Source organism: Acipenser ruthenus, chromosome 25 (genome assembly GCF_902713425.1).
Source record: "Acipenser ruthenus chromosome 25, fAciRut3.2 maternal haplotype, whole genome shotgun sequence".
Taxonomy (NCBI): Eukaryota; Metazoa; Chordata; class Actinopteri; order Acipenseriformes; family Acipenseridae; genus Acipenser; species Acipenser ruthenus.
The window spans coordinates 3,295,265-3,309,105 of NC_081213.1; the positions used below are offsets into that span (position 1 = coordinate 3,295,265).

At 40.1% G+C, this 13,841-nt stretch overlaps 1 protein-coding gene across 11 annotated transcripts in view; it reads left to right on the top strand.

The window, feature by feature from the left end:
• Positions 1-13,841, top strand: part of LOC117414001 (MAP7 domain-containing protein 1-like) — a 52,286-nt gene that overhangs the window by 16,037 nt on the left and 22,408 nt on the right. For 9 of the 11 annotated variants that reach the window (XM_058999371.1, XM_058999372.1, XM_058999374.1 and 6 more), the window contains exons 2-4: positions 4,930-5,085; positions 10,144-10,212; positions 11,165-11,185. In XM_058999371.1, coding sequence (XP_058855354.1) covers positions 4,930-5,085; positions 10,144-10,212; positions 11,165-11,185 — 246 coding nt within the window. The remainder of the gene's footprint in view (positions 1-4,929; positions 5,086-10,143; positions 10,213-11,164; positions 11,186-13,841) is intronic. The other 2 variants (XM_058999375.1, XM_058999382.1) reach the window with 1 other exon arrangement.

Sequence of the window (13,841 nt, forward strand, 5' to 3'; positions counted from 1 at the left end):
GACAAACCTGCAGTTTAAACTACTGAAGCAGCGAGGCTAATCATTATTTGTTCCAATTCCCAACACACCTCTGGTCGCCAGCTGGGTTGGAATTGTCACCCGGCTTGTTTAGTACATACTTTAACTTTGGTTCGTTGAGTCCTGTTGGGTATTCTGCTAATGGAGTTGACAGGGTGCCAAGGAACGTTGTTGCTATCCTGGTCAGCTGGTTGCATTCCAGTGGTTCTTGTGGAACTGACCTAGATTCGTTCTCTTGAAGCTCAGAGGAACACTGCTGCAGGTCTGGACTCCATGGGGAATTCCAACACGGTGGATGAAACAGACAGGCGCGTTCCCCTGGTGTGGCTCGAATACCAAACCCTATGAGTACGACAATGCTTTTCAGAGAGGATTGCTGGGCGGTGCAGCTGCCTAACCCAGCCTACACAGAGATTCATCTCGCTTCCTCAGCAGGGACGCCAAGTCTGAAAGTTGTTTTGATGCCAGAGATATTTACTACCTGTGAGAACCAGTTAGTTAATATGCATAGCAGGGGGGTAGCAGGAGAACTGTCCTCCCAAAGTGCATGCACAAATATATAGTTTACCATAAGAGAAATGGTCAACTTATTATAAAGCATGGCATGCTTTTTTAATGTCAACATCTTTACCTAAAATGAATGTTTTTAGTAGTGTTGGAAGGCTTCTGTGAAAAGCCTATGCCTTTTTTTTTGCACTTGCTGTTGAATAGTAAGGTGTTCTCAAAGCAGCGCTGACTGCTGAATATTCCCTGTCTTGGTTGCTTACTGCTCCTGTACATACAACAGGGTTAATTTATAGAGCTTCTTCAGAACGTCATGGTGAACCTGTTCATGTGCAAGGTGCTGCTTTGAAGCACTTGAGAATGTTCCGGTCTCTTTTATCAGAGCTCCAGTTGCTTTCATTATTTATGCCTAGTCAGTCGCAGTCTCTCTCACGTCAGGCTGATCCCTGTGGGATACTTGCATGGAGAGCAGGATAGAGTCGAATACTTCGCTGACAGGAGAGAAACAGCCTGCTGAATGTTACTGCCTTTAGATTATGTAGCAGTAAAGTAGTCACTGATAAAATGTGTAATTTAACTAATTGGGTAAATTCAGTGTTGGGACTGTACAGTGTGTTGTTTTTTTTTTTTTTTTTTTTTTTTTTGGCAAGCTCTATTCCTAGTTCTGTTTTCACAGGCCCTGGAATTGACAGCAGTTTTGTTCCCTTACTTTTCTTGTTAGTCCTGAAGCAATAATTAGGAGAGCGGATATTGCATAATGTTCCACTTTGGAGTGCTATGTGATCAGATTGTGTCATTCCATGAGTCAACAGGAAGGAGCTGAACACCTATTTTAAAAGGTATTTTATTTGTACACCTGGATTGGTGAGGGCTTATTCATATGCTGGCAACCAGTTCAGGGGTGTAAATAAGACTCCAGTTGCATAGCAGTCTCGCCCATTCCAGGTTTTTAATATGTGCTTGACTAGCGCCATTGTGTAGGCAACACGCTTATTACATGTAGTAAAACCAGGAATGGGTCAAACTGCTATGCTATCTTATTTCTATCCCTGCAATACATGTAGCACTGTAACGCATGAGAAAAATGCCACTCAAGTGAACTATTGAATAAATAAAAATCCCTTGTACCATTTTGAAATGCCTCCTTTGGAAGAGTCTTTTTATAAATAATAATGAACTGTATAGAGGGCTGTGTAAACGGTGCACAAGTCTTACGCAGTCAGCTAGCAAATGCAAACTGGCATCTACCCAGCAGAATGAACACCCCACCCTCATGCTCCCCACCCTTCATGTGGTGCTGGGAGGCGTCTCGAGAGATCTTATTCCATTCCATGGCATCTTATTCCATTGATATTTCATGCAATTGATGCAGAGAGGTAGACACAGGATTGTGATGACGGCTGCATCGTTCAAGTTGATTCCAAGCATGCACGACTGGATTAAGAGCCAGTGATTGCTTCTTAGAAGATGCCTGAAGTCAAGCTCCTAAAACCATTCTGCGCACAATTCTGGCAGGGTGGGTGCATTGTCATTGTAAAAGTAGCCTTTCCTATATGGCTACAAGTGCAGCATTGTTGGGTAGGCTTGAAGTAAACTAGTATTTTACTTGGCAGTTATTATACCATGCCCAGGACATGAATCCTAGTAGACCATTATTTTTTCATGCAGGAACTCGGTTTGCCTCTCTCTCTCTCTCCTTTTTTTTTTTTTTTTTGCGCATTTATATTTCATACAGAAAGGAGAAGTCGTTCCACAGCTGTTGTTCATTCTCTTAAAGCCCCAGCGCCTTCTGCTGGGAGTGGCAGGCCTGTGTGGGTTGGTTTGTTTGATGTCCTAGAAATTTAGAGCGACTTAGCAAAAACCTCTGGAGCGTTTCAGGAGAGCAGGCTACTGTTGCATCCAGACCTACTTACTAGTTTCCCTGCCTTGACAAAGATACAGTTGCTATTTTTACATAGCCGCGTTTTACTCCTGCCAGAAGACTGCAATTATCATCTGCACTCGAGGGAAAAATGAGATTTCTCAGATTGTATTTGCATACGTTTAAATCCACCTCATTTTCTAACTTCTCCTGTATGCAGTCTATGGAGAAAGTGTTCCAGTTTTAACTGTTGAAGAGCCAGACAAGACACTTGATAAAACTACACAGCAACAGTTAATATTTTATTGTTCAAGGAGTGACAGTATTCAGTGTGTGGGATGCAGTAATGGAAACATTTATCTAATTAATGCTTTGCTGAATCGTACATCTTAACTTCTCATTAGTGTATGTTAAATATGTTATTCACTTGCACATTCATTTGCGATGTGGACCAAATAAAACAAAAATGCCTTTGAAAGTGATTTGATGTAGGCTTGAGTTTTGACTGTTTCAACATTCAATATGTATTGATCGTATCTGTCTAGGGTGAGCATGGTGACCTCTTGCAGAATATACCTTGTATAGTCTGATCTTATACACATCTGTAACCTATAGATTGATTTAGTTCAAGACTGAGGATATGAGGACCTCCCATGAGTGTGAGGACTGGTGACCTAGAAGTAGCTAGCACAGCCAGAGAGGAGCCAGAGACAGCTGTGACCTTGAGGCTGGTTAAATCCTCTTCAAGAAGCTTTAGCTCCTCTCCCTAGCATGGGGGCAAGGTCTTGGCTTGCGAATATAGTCAAGTACAACAACAACAACAACAACAGAGAGGGGAAGGGGGAAGGTTTGCTGGCCTTTTGCTTTGTGCCATTGTCACTGAAGAGGAAGCATGTAGATGCTACAGACTAACATCGTCCTCCTCCCCATGTGCGCTCTGTGACTCGAAGATTCCTCTAGTTGTGCATTCATGCAGCAGGTTTTCTGCAGTTGCTTATATTTGTGTTACCTTTGTGGAATGTGAACTCTGAACCAAGTCTGCTTTCTCTTTACTGAGCACAGAGGGTTTCATTTAGGAAGATTGTGGTAAATAGGAAATTCTGTATTCATGTCCCATTGAACATGGCTTTGGGATGCTGCAGATGTAATCCTCGAAAGTAAGCAATAGCAGGCATGCTAAATGAAGGTTGAGAGTCCCTGTCCTCCGGTGTACAGTGAGAAGCGGGGAGAATGCTTCGAATTACTGTTAGGAATTGCTTTTTAGATGGGGACTTGGTTTCTGTGGTTCAGTTACGGGCTAGTATGATGTCATCTTGCTTGCAGTCCAAAATAGAACAGTCTGGTGGTGTGTCCAAAAATCTGAGTAACAAGTAGCTATCCATTCCCATTGCAATTACCGGATAGCAGACTTTTAATAGTATTAAGCCACAGAAGCAATATACAAAAAGTGCTGGAATCTGTAAAGTGTATTACAGTAAGTGTACTAGCATACTGATACCCCTGTAGTTTAAACTGGGCTTTAGGTTATAGTACATAAGATGTACCTTTTTTTGTGTAGGTATGGGTTTTATAAAGCTTCCCACAGGCTGTGCTGCATTTACGTATAAGGGTAAACCTCAAAGAACTGGCGCCGTTTCTGCAAACGGATTGTAAGGTGGTTCGAATGCAGAAAGCTCTTAAAAGGATTGTTTGAGGCATTTTAAAATGATTTACTTCCAGTATTATTCTGCTGAGCGTTACAGTTTCAGTCATCCAGCTCGGGGACTAGAGAGAGGGCTTTAATCTGAAAGGTTCAAGAGCTGTTCTCAACTAAAAACAAACATGTTTGATAAAAGCAAATCAAAGCGCAGGACTTTCTCTTGCTTTTTGTCTTAGATAATGTGCTGTTTCAGGTTTGTGGATCCGCAGTGCAGAGGATGATAGGACTGACAGGATTTCTTGAGTCGCATTATATAATCTTACATTATTAATACATTCTCTTCACTGTAGAAAGTCTGTAAAGGGACTAAACTATAGACGTCCTTCGTGCCCCTTGATTTATTTCTAAACAGAGTCTCTTTCCAGTTAGAACTCCACTTAACACCATTCTGTTCTATTCTTCTTCAGTCTAACCAGGAGAATAATACTGTATAATGAGTGATTGTCCATTTACTTTACTGGGGGACTTCAAAACCTGGGAACCAACATGGGGAAGAGGGCTGTTTTATAGCATTACACCTTAACGTTTCAAAGTTAAGAAAGCTTACTAGAAATGGGAATTTTAATTTTAAAATGTTATGGTGGTCAGGATTTCAAAACCTTTTACTGCCCCTCCTATGAGTACTGTGTTAAATGAGCCTGCACTCCTTCATCTTTTCAACGTCAGCAGCCTGCCGGCTGTCTGGGATTGTATTAGTGGCTGTTGTGGTGTGGCCTGGTGTGGTTCAGGATTTCTATGCTGTGTCTCTCTGTCTCCCCAGCTGTTGATTTGACAGTGGAAAGTTTCATATTTGCAGTTGCAACAGCAGATTTCACCATGTGTGTTTTTATTTTTTTTCTTTCTTCAGCTCCTGAAGTAAAACCCAAAGAAGAGGAGAAGAGCCAAACCAAAAGTGACCAATCCCCCTCCACACCGGGCCCCTCCCCCTCCACACCGGGCCCCTCCCCCTCCACACCGGGCCCCTCCCCCTCCACACCGGGAGTCAGCCCTCGACCCAAGCAAGGTACCCACCCTCATCTTTTCTTCACCAGCTATAAAATGAGTCAATTTCTCTTCACTGGCAGACCAGTTCGTATGCACTACAGTCTGAGGGATTTCAAGAAACATGTATTGTGACCTTCATTGATTTTGCAACAAAACACAGGGAAGCAACACAAGGCCAGCTCTTTAGATCTTTCAGTTGTTTCCGACTGTGAACCCCTTTACTGCTTGTGCTTCCTGGGGTCATTTCAGTTGGTTCATACACTGGCAAGGCCCTCAGTCATTGACTTAACAGCTTGGCTGCACTGATATCCTATTTCCTGATTACCCTGAAAATGTGAAGTATCATTATTTTTCCAATGGGTAGCTACAGCTAAGGTACCATTTATTACTGTGCTGGAATTAAAGTTACAGGCTCCTTGATGCATTACTCATCTGTCTGCAGGAGCAATCTGCCACTTCTCTGCCAGAACAGCCAGATCACCTCAGGGGAGCTTTTAATCAAACGAACGCCAGTTTTTCAGTATTGCACACAGCACTTTGCAGGAATGTGCGAGTCTAGTAGCCTCATAATACTGTTGGTATTTCTCCACCTTGCACAAAAGGGGCTGTGTGAAACACTGAGATATTGGTCGTCTATTATAGGCAGCAACAATTGATTTAGCAATACGTGTTCAAGTGACGGTTTAGTCAAATGTATTTCTATACGTGACTTGTGTGGAATGGAAAGTAAAACTCTATTTGGTTTGGTTTAGGGTGTGTGCCACAGTATCATACCAATACATCAATTAATTAATCTTGTATGCAACCTAGACAATGGAGAACAGATTATCATCAGTTGTCAATATTGACCTGCCCATGACTTTCAAAGCTGAAGCAGGTGTTTAAAAAACTCACAAGCAAATGTGTCAAGATTAAAACCATATCCATCAATGCAACCACACTCCACATACATTAAACAAAAAACGAGCAGTAAACACATGCAGGGTGAGTTTTGCAGCTTTCAGCTCAAACTGAGTTTTAGACAGGTGCTAAGTTGATTTTAAGTAATGCAATATATGCATATTTCCATAATTGGTGAACAGGCTTTCAGGGATATCTTCCGATTTGTCACTTTAAAGCAGGCGAGATTCAGATTTCCCCTGTGCTGTTTTCCTTATCTGCCTTTCATTAGTAAAAGGAGTCTGCGTGTCTTTGCACATGTCAGTGGTAAGGCCTCTGATATAACTCTGTATTGTTAGAAACAACCTCTATCCAAGCCCATGCACCATGTGCTGGAAAAGTCCACTGAGCACAAGATAGTACTTCCAAAATACAGCACTCTCGCTTAAAACGTTTCTATGATGTTCTTTTTATATTCTAGTTGTCTTATTTATGTAATTTTGTTATTAAACTGGATTCGTCAGAGAAACCATAGTAACTAATCCGCAGCAGCTAACGGCAATTGTGCAGGTTTTCCAACTAAAGGTCAGTCACCAACAAAATTGGAATACTTATTATTTATTGTGTTTTATTTTTTAGATACAGCCATTTTGAATGAATTTCAGCTCATTCAGATGTATCAAGTTGCATGAACATCAATTAAAACATAGTTTGTCTTGTTTATGCTTCAAAGACAGTGTAGTCTCTTACAGCTAAAAAAAAAAAACAAAAACCTTATGAAACATTTATTGAAATATCCATTTTCATAGAGAGGATTAGAGGATTATAAAATCTCTAAGTATAACTGACAACCAGAAATGTTCAGATACAATATTATATAACAAAAACATGGCAGTAAACCTTACATTAACATCAAAAGGGATTTTAGAGGGATGTGGGTGGGTAACTTAGGCCAATCACTTGTACTTTTACTGGGGATATTGTAGTGCAGCCCTCCACTGTTGTAAGCAACCAATCAATTAAGTGGATATTTTCCCCTTCAAAACAACCCTTTTCTGGTTCCAGTTGCCTAGCAACAGGTCAGAAGTTGTTGGCTGGGATTGGTCTGTCTGATTTTTAAGTTCCTTTCAGTTCCTGGAAAACAATACCTAGGTATCCTTATTTAAAATCTCAGTATTGTATAGATTTGTCCTATTGTCTTTTGTACCAGGATTAATTAATATTCGATTTGGCGTGACACAACCGCTGTATTTGAAAACACTTGGTTGGATCAAAATGGCAGTGCAATGGCCATTTTAATCATGTTTAAATGAAAGCTAAAATAGGACGTAAATGAGAAGATCACTGTGTCAAAAAACTCTTAATCTTCCACGGTGTAGGAGGCAAAGAACAGGCAGAATCCAGTTTCTTAATGAGTCAAGGGGTGAGCATGTTTTTTATTAAAGAATATTTATTGTTTTTTATTTATTTATTTATTTATTTATTTATTTATTTATTTATTTATTTATTTTTTATAAATTTAGTCGTTGCCAATTATTTTTTATTATTTTCTCCCAATTTGGAATGGCCAATTATTTTATTACAGTCGGCTCACCGCTACCACCCCTGCGCTGACTCGGGAGGGTGAAGATGAACACACGCTGTCCTCCGGAGCGTGTGCCGTCAAGCCGACCGCTTTTTTTCGCACTGCAGACTCACCATGCAGCCACCCAAGAGCTACAGCGTCTGAGGACAACGCAGCTCTTGGGCAGCTTACAGGCAAGCCTGAAGGCGCCCGGCCAGACTACAGGGGTCGCTGGTGCACGGTGAGCCGAGGACACCCTGACCAACCTAACCCTCCCTCCCCCCGGGCGATGCTCGGCCAATTGTGCGCCGCCCCTTGGGAGCTCCCGTCCTCGATCGGCAAAGGAATAGCCTGGATTCGAACTCGCGACTTGCAGGCTATAGAGCGCATCCTGCACTCACGTGGAGCGCCTTAACTGGATGCGCCACTCGGGAGCCCCAAGAATATTTAATGTTTTAATTAAATTTTACACTCTCTTCTCTCTCTAAATCAGACAGATGGCCTAGCAGTTAGGGAAGGCACTCTGTAACTGGGAGGTTCTCAGACCTAGGCCTTTGTTGTCATTGACGTAGTTTACTCACCAGTGTGAAATTCATTCTCTGAAGCACTGTCCAGAAATACAGTGAGTAGGTGAATTCTGGTGGTAAGAAGAATAAAAACAGTCTCCATGGAAACCAGAATTTACTTCAGGTCGAAGGTATTGGTATAGAGGATCTTGAAGCCGCCTAGCTTTATAAGTTTTGCAGAAACCTGAAGCTCACAAGAGCTGAATATGTTGCTTATATTTACTGGGACAGTATGGTTTTTAGGGATGCATTGATACTTGAATGAATCACAGTTTGACGAAACTATGGTCCCTAACTTCAGCACCAATTCTGTTTTTTGGTTTGCGTTTACAAAATATGACATCTTTTTAGTATTTTGTTTCATTAAACTATTCTAAAGAAAAAAGAAGAAAAAGGTATACAGTAAGGATAGACAACCCATCTGTGACATTTCTTTCCTACAATAATTAATACATTTGACATCCAATTGTACCAAAATTGTCATTTTAATGTTAAGTAATTAAGATTACGTGATCTCATCAAATATTCAGTTAACCCTTCAAATGTATGCTAACTGAAACAAATAAGCTTTGCCAGCTTGAGAATGCGGTTGCTCTATCTCCTTATGACTCTGCTTGAATCAGGAGTGCGTTTGTTGCAGTTCATGAAGGTCTTGTTTTGTTGGCTGATTAGTCCGTATGCCTTCTGCAGAGTCTCTCTTTCTCTCCTCAGGCTGCCCTCGCTCTGTGATTAAACCCCACAGAGTCCCATTGTTATGATTTGCACAGCCTTTGCTTTTGTGTTCTGCAGTTACAGCTTAAATTCATATTTTGGTTTTGCTGGCGTTACTGAAACGACAGTCCAGAGATTCAGAGATGATGCAGAGTTGGGAGCACACAGTTTGTGATTTGGTGTATTTAGGATAGCTGTGTGTGTGTGTGTGTGTGTGTGTGCTAATCGGTGAATTTTAGCAGACAGATTATGTTGTTATAGAGTGTGCATCCACATTAAGTAATATGTAGTCTATCTATGTACTTATCTATGTAATTAGCCAATTAAAGTAAGCATTACTGAAATGGTTTATTGTACAATGTTATGTACCAATGTTGGACAGCTCTTTGTCTAGCAATCTAAATTCTCCATACTGTAAGATATTCTGCACATTCTTACTGTTTTGTTGGTGCATTCATAATACACAGCAACAGAGCAAAGTTTACAGTATCCCAGGAATAAAGATAGCAGCCTTTCTATTGGAGTTACATCATCAGAGGAGTGTTTAGTTCAAGGATGATTGCATAATGGAATTGAAAGGGTATCAGTACACAGAATTACTGCAGTATCAGAGTAACAAAACACTGTTTCACTTTTTAGGATTAGAGGGAACGTTTTGACCTAAAACATTTCCTTGATACCTGGTCTTCCACCTGTGATAAACACTGAATTATTTTTGTCATTTTAAAATATCTCATCTTTAACTGGGTCCTTAATCAAATTCAAGGACGCCTTCTATCAAGAAGTGTTGTCTGTGTCCTGTGAAAATAATGTTTTTTATTTTTTTTTTTTATTCTCGGTGTTTGTCTTGTACAGTTACCTCCAGACAAAACGTGGCCAGACTGAGCACTTAATAATGAACCATACAGGTTACAACTAGAGCCAAGATAGCAACCCCTGCTGTTTGGTGTCCATTTTGTCCGCTGCAGCGATGCAAAGGGATTTTATAGTCAGCCTGTCCACTCTCTGTCTGTCTGCGTGCTGGGTTTGGGCTTCTAAAGCATTACTAAACAAATAGGGAGATCCTGTAAATGGCACGCAAGACTATAAGTTTCAGCACGGTTACTAGGCTGTCAAAGAATTGCATTGTTGTAAAGCTTGGGTTATCTGATTTTTATTGTTTCAGTGACTAGCTGGTCCGATCTTGTCAATCTGAGAAAGTAAATTAGGATTTATGACAAGTGGTGTGTTGTGTTCTATTGTGCTTTTATTATATAAATATCAACAGTGACTTAAATGCGATACACTTTTTAATGTAGTTCATTGAACTGGAGTTTGCTTGTGAATGCTGACTTTTTTAGTTTTTCCCTCTGTGCAGATGGAGTGAAAGCAGAAGAGAGACAGAAACTGGCAAAGGAGCGTCGAGAGGAGAGAGCCAAGTATCTGGGTAAGGATTCCAGGGACCAGGTTTCAAGTGTAGGCTCATGAAAGACAGGGCAAGGGAATGTCAAGGATGAAAGCCTCCTGGTGGAGGAGTGAGAGAGCATGACGGAGTGCCTGTTTTTAAAAATGTACCTCTGATTTGGGCAATTGGACTATTAACTCTTTAAGCACTGGTGTATATGCTTGCATTGGTTTTCTGTGGAAAGTCTAATTTCTGTATGGTGGGGGTGTCAATCACATGCCTCTATGCATATTCATGTCATTCAAGTATTTTTCAACTGAATTGCTATTTTCAGATGCAGTGTTTTATTCTAGTTTTACATAGTGGTACATAAATTAAAATTTGCCTTACCAAAAACAACAATGTGGTCATTACCCATTTAAGTACCAAATTTTATTTAAAATAAATAAATTAAAAATCAGAACACAAGCTTTATTTATGTAATTTTGATGCATTTTAAAGTGTAAAATGACAGACACTTTACACTTTAACATCACTGTGGGTAGGAAAACACCAACAAATGTGTTATTTTTAGGCTTCATTTTGCTATTTTATATTGAGGCAACATAAAAGCATCCGAATGACTATATTTGAGTTACTTTTAGACTTTTGCGGTTAACAGAATTAGAGTAAGTTATCATAACAATATAATTTAAAAAGAAAATTCAAAGAACAAGTAGATGATGCCAGTTAAAAAAAAAAAGCCTGTCATCAAATGAGAACAGTGGCACTGAGTGGGTTAAGAAAAGATGGTTACTGAATTATCAGTTTCTTGTCAATTTGTTTTTCTTCATGTGTTGGCAACTCTGCTAAACATACAACAAAAACACAAAGATATAAAACATTGAGTATAATATCACAGCTTACCTGAAATGCATCTGTGGTGGTGGCGGCCACACAGTACCTCAAGTTGCATGAATGATAGAATCTCTTTGTATTTCTTTTCGTTCCTCAGAAAGCCGTAACTTGAGTAAAGGTAAGCAGCAAAATCTGTTTAAAATGTCATTGTTCAAATCCGTGGTGGTGGTTTTATGATTTCTAGTAAATTGATGGTAGAAGTTTACATCCGTGATGTGTGTGTGAGTTTGTGTTGTGTTGTGTTGTGTGTGTGTGTGTGTGTTTAATCAATTTCTTCCTACTTCAGTACCATTTCCTCTTTTGACCATTGTGCACTTGTTGTTTTGGTGTGTATTTTTGTTAGGATCTCATATTTTGTTCTGTTTTTGGTCCTTTTTGAATAGGAGGACTTATTCAGAATTTCTTGTTTTAAAATGTCCGTTCAGCTCTCCTTTCTCTATTAAACCCAGTCAATGCGTTTTAAAGGTAGCGCACTAAGGTACTCAAGGCATTGAACAGTTTCTTCTTACATTTGAGAGCGACTCAAGTATCACTGTATCAAAAAGCAGCAATGTTGCTATCGTTAATAATCCAAATTGCATTTGCCCCCAGAGTAAAATGTTTTCCAGGGGATGCTACAAGAGTTACCCCAAATTGAAGATATTGTGTGTATTTAAACTGCCACCCTTTCAAACTCCTAACTCCTGATGGAAAGAGGGTTAAAGCACTCATTACAGCTGATCAATAAACAGATGGCTACATCTGTCGACCGTAAAGCTTTTTACCTCCCCTGCCATTTAACAGAACCAAAGGGAAATTGGAAACACTTGGCCTGAAAAGTCAATTTTCTTGTTCAGATCAGTTCGTTGTTAGTTCACTGTTATCTCCATCTGTTTCAGTCTACACATTGCATTGCATTGCATTGCATGCATGCATGCATACCTTCCGTATCTCCACCAGATTGGCACCACAGTTCTTCCCAGTAAGGAAAAAAAGGAGAAAAAACCTTAAAGGCACAGTGTTCCTTTTTGGCGGTTCCGTTTTGCGATAACCTGTAAACACAGCAGTTGAGGAATACCCTGAAGACATGCTAAGACAACATGCCGTATCTTTAGCAACAGACTGGAAATGAAAGCAGTAAAACATGCTTAAATCATTTGCAGGTTTCCCTCTCATGCCAGCAACGCACAAAACCAGGATTCAGGTTACCACACACTTCATGTTATCAGGATTTTTGTCTCCTGGTGTATTGACAGTAAAGGCGTTTCTTATTTTGTGCCACAACAGACATAGCTGCCTTTCTAGGAACATGTTCACAGTTAACTACCCACTAAGACAATTAGGGGAAGCCAGTCTTGGTTTCATTAGATTTTAAAGACAGGAGTAGACAGAATCTTCCTTGGCCTCTTCACTTTTGTTTACCAACAGCAATAGCAGTGACTCCTAATTTTATATCTGTGGCCTGGGAGTGTCAAACGTGAAGCCTGAACCACAAACCATACTAAATTTAGACAGTGTGGGAAGTCTTAACCAGATTTTATTTTTTCAAATTGCTCAGCATGTTCTTCCTTCTTATTGGTCGGTGCTGTGGGCCAATAAAAGGCTGTAGAAGGCGGGGCTTCTTGCTGCTTGCCAACACAATTTTTCTTGATTTTAACTAAATTCTGAATATTGAAAGTTAATTTCTCCTTGTCACTGATCATCTTAGCCTGGGGCACTGTTAAAAAAATTCATCAAAGAAGAAAATGTCTGCAGGCTGTTTACTAACTAACATGGAAGAGGCAAGAAGGTTTTGAAGTTGCTCAGTACTGCTCTAAAATAAAAAGCAGCAATGATGTTGAACCATCTTAGATGGCTGAAAATATACCCCTTTGTTCTAACTCAAAAGCCTCAAAAATACTAATTATAAAAATGTACCTTGTAGGTGTAAAAACAAAGACAAAATGTTGGTATCCCTGGATAAAAAATTTAATTTTTGGGGTGCTTTTGTAGCACATCTGGCTTCTATCTGACCGCACATCTCCAGTTCTATTGACAACTGGAAATGCATTGTTCTTGGGAATTAAGAGAGAGATCCAAGAAGCAACAAAAGCAGGAAGCCTGTCTAGGAAACAGTTTCTTCATAAGGGGTCCTGGAGATGGCAGCGGTTGCACAGATGGCTCCAAACCCACGGCATTAAATCTGTTAAAGTGGAGACCCTGGTGAAAGTGGACAAAGGGGAGTTGCTGACTTGTATCAAACAGAAATGCTCATAAAATGTACTCTTCTATGGGGCTAAAATGTCTGCACTGTTCCAGAATAAGTCCCCCATTAGTATATGCTACATTTGGATAAGACCAAGCCTGGGCTGTATCACTGTGGCCTACAGTGCAAGGAGCTCTGAGTAGCTGCAGGACGTCATGGTAGTTGGAATCCTAAGTGTGGTTGGTTAATCATGTGATCTCCCAGCAGCCCTGGCCCCAAGCAGTCTGAACAAATGGGGACAAAGGTTATGATGCAACCATTTCCAGTACTGTCCATTATTGATCAGATTGGAAGATGTGTCGGTCACCGCTTGTGTTTAAAAAAATAAATAAATAAATAAAATAATAACAATTAATACATGCAGCTAAATAAATCACCTGCAAGAGAATTACAGACATATTTGTCAATGAAAAATATACATTCAAATAGTGTCTGAAAGGAATATGTTGTGGGCTGGCTGTCTGTTCCCATAACAGCATTGTTATTTTTTGTAATTATCGTGCCTGTTCTGTTTGTAGAATAACCAATAATTGGTCACCAAAACTATTAC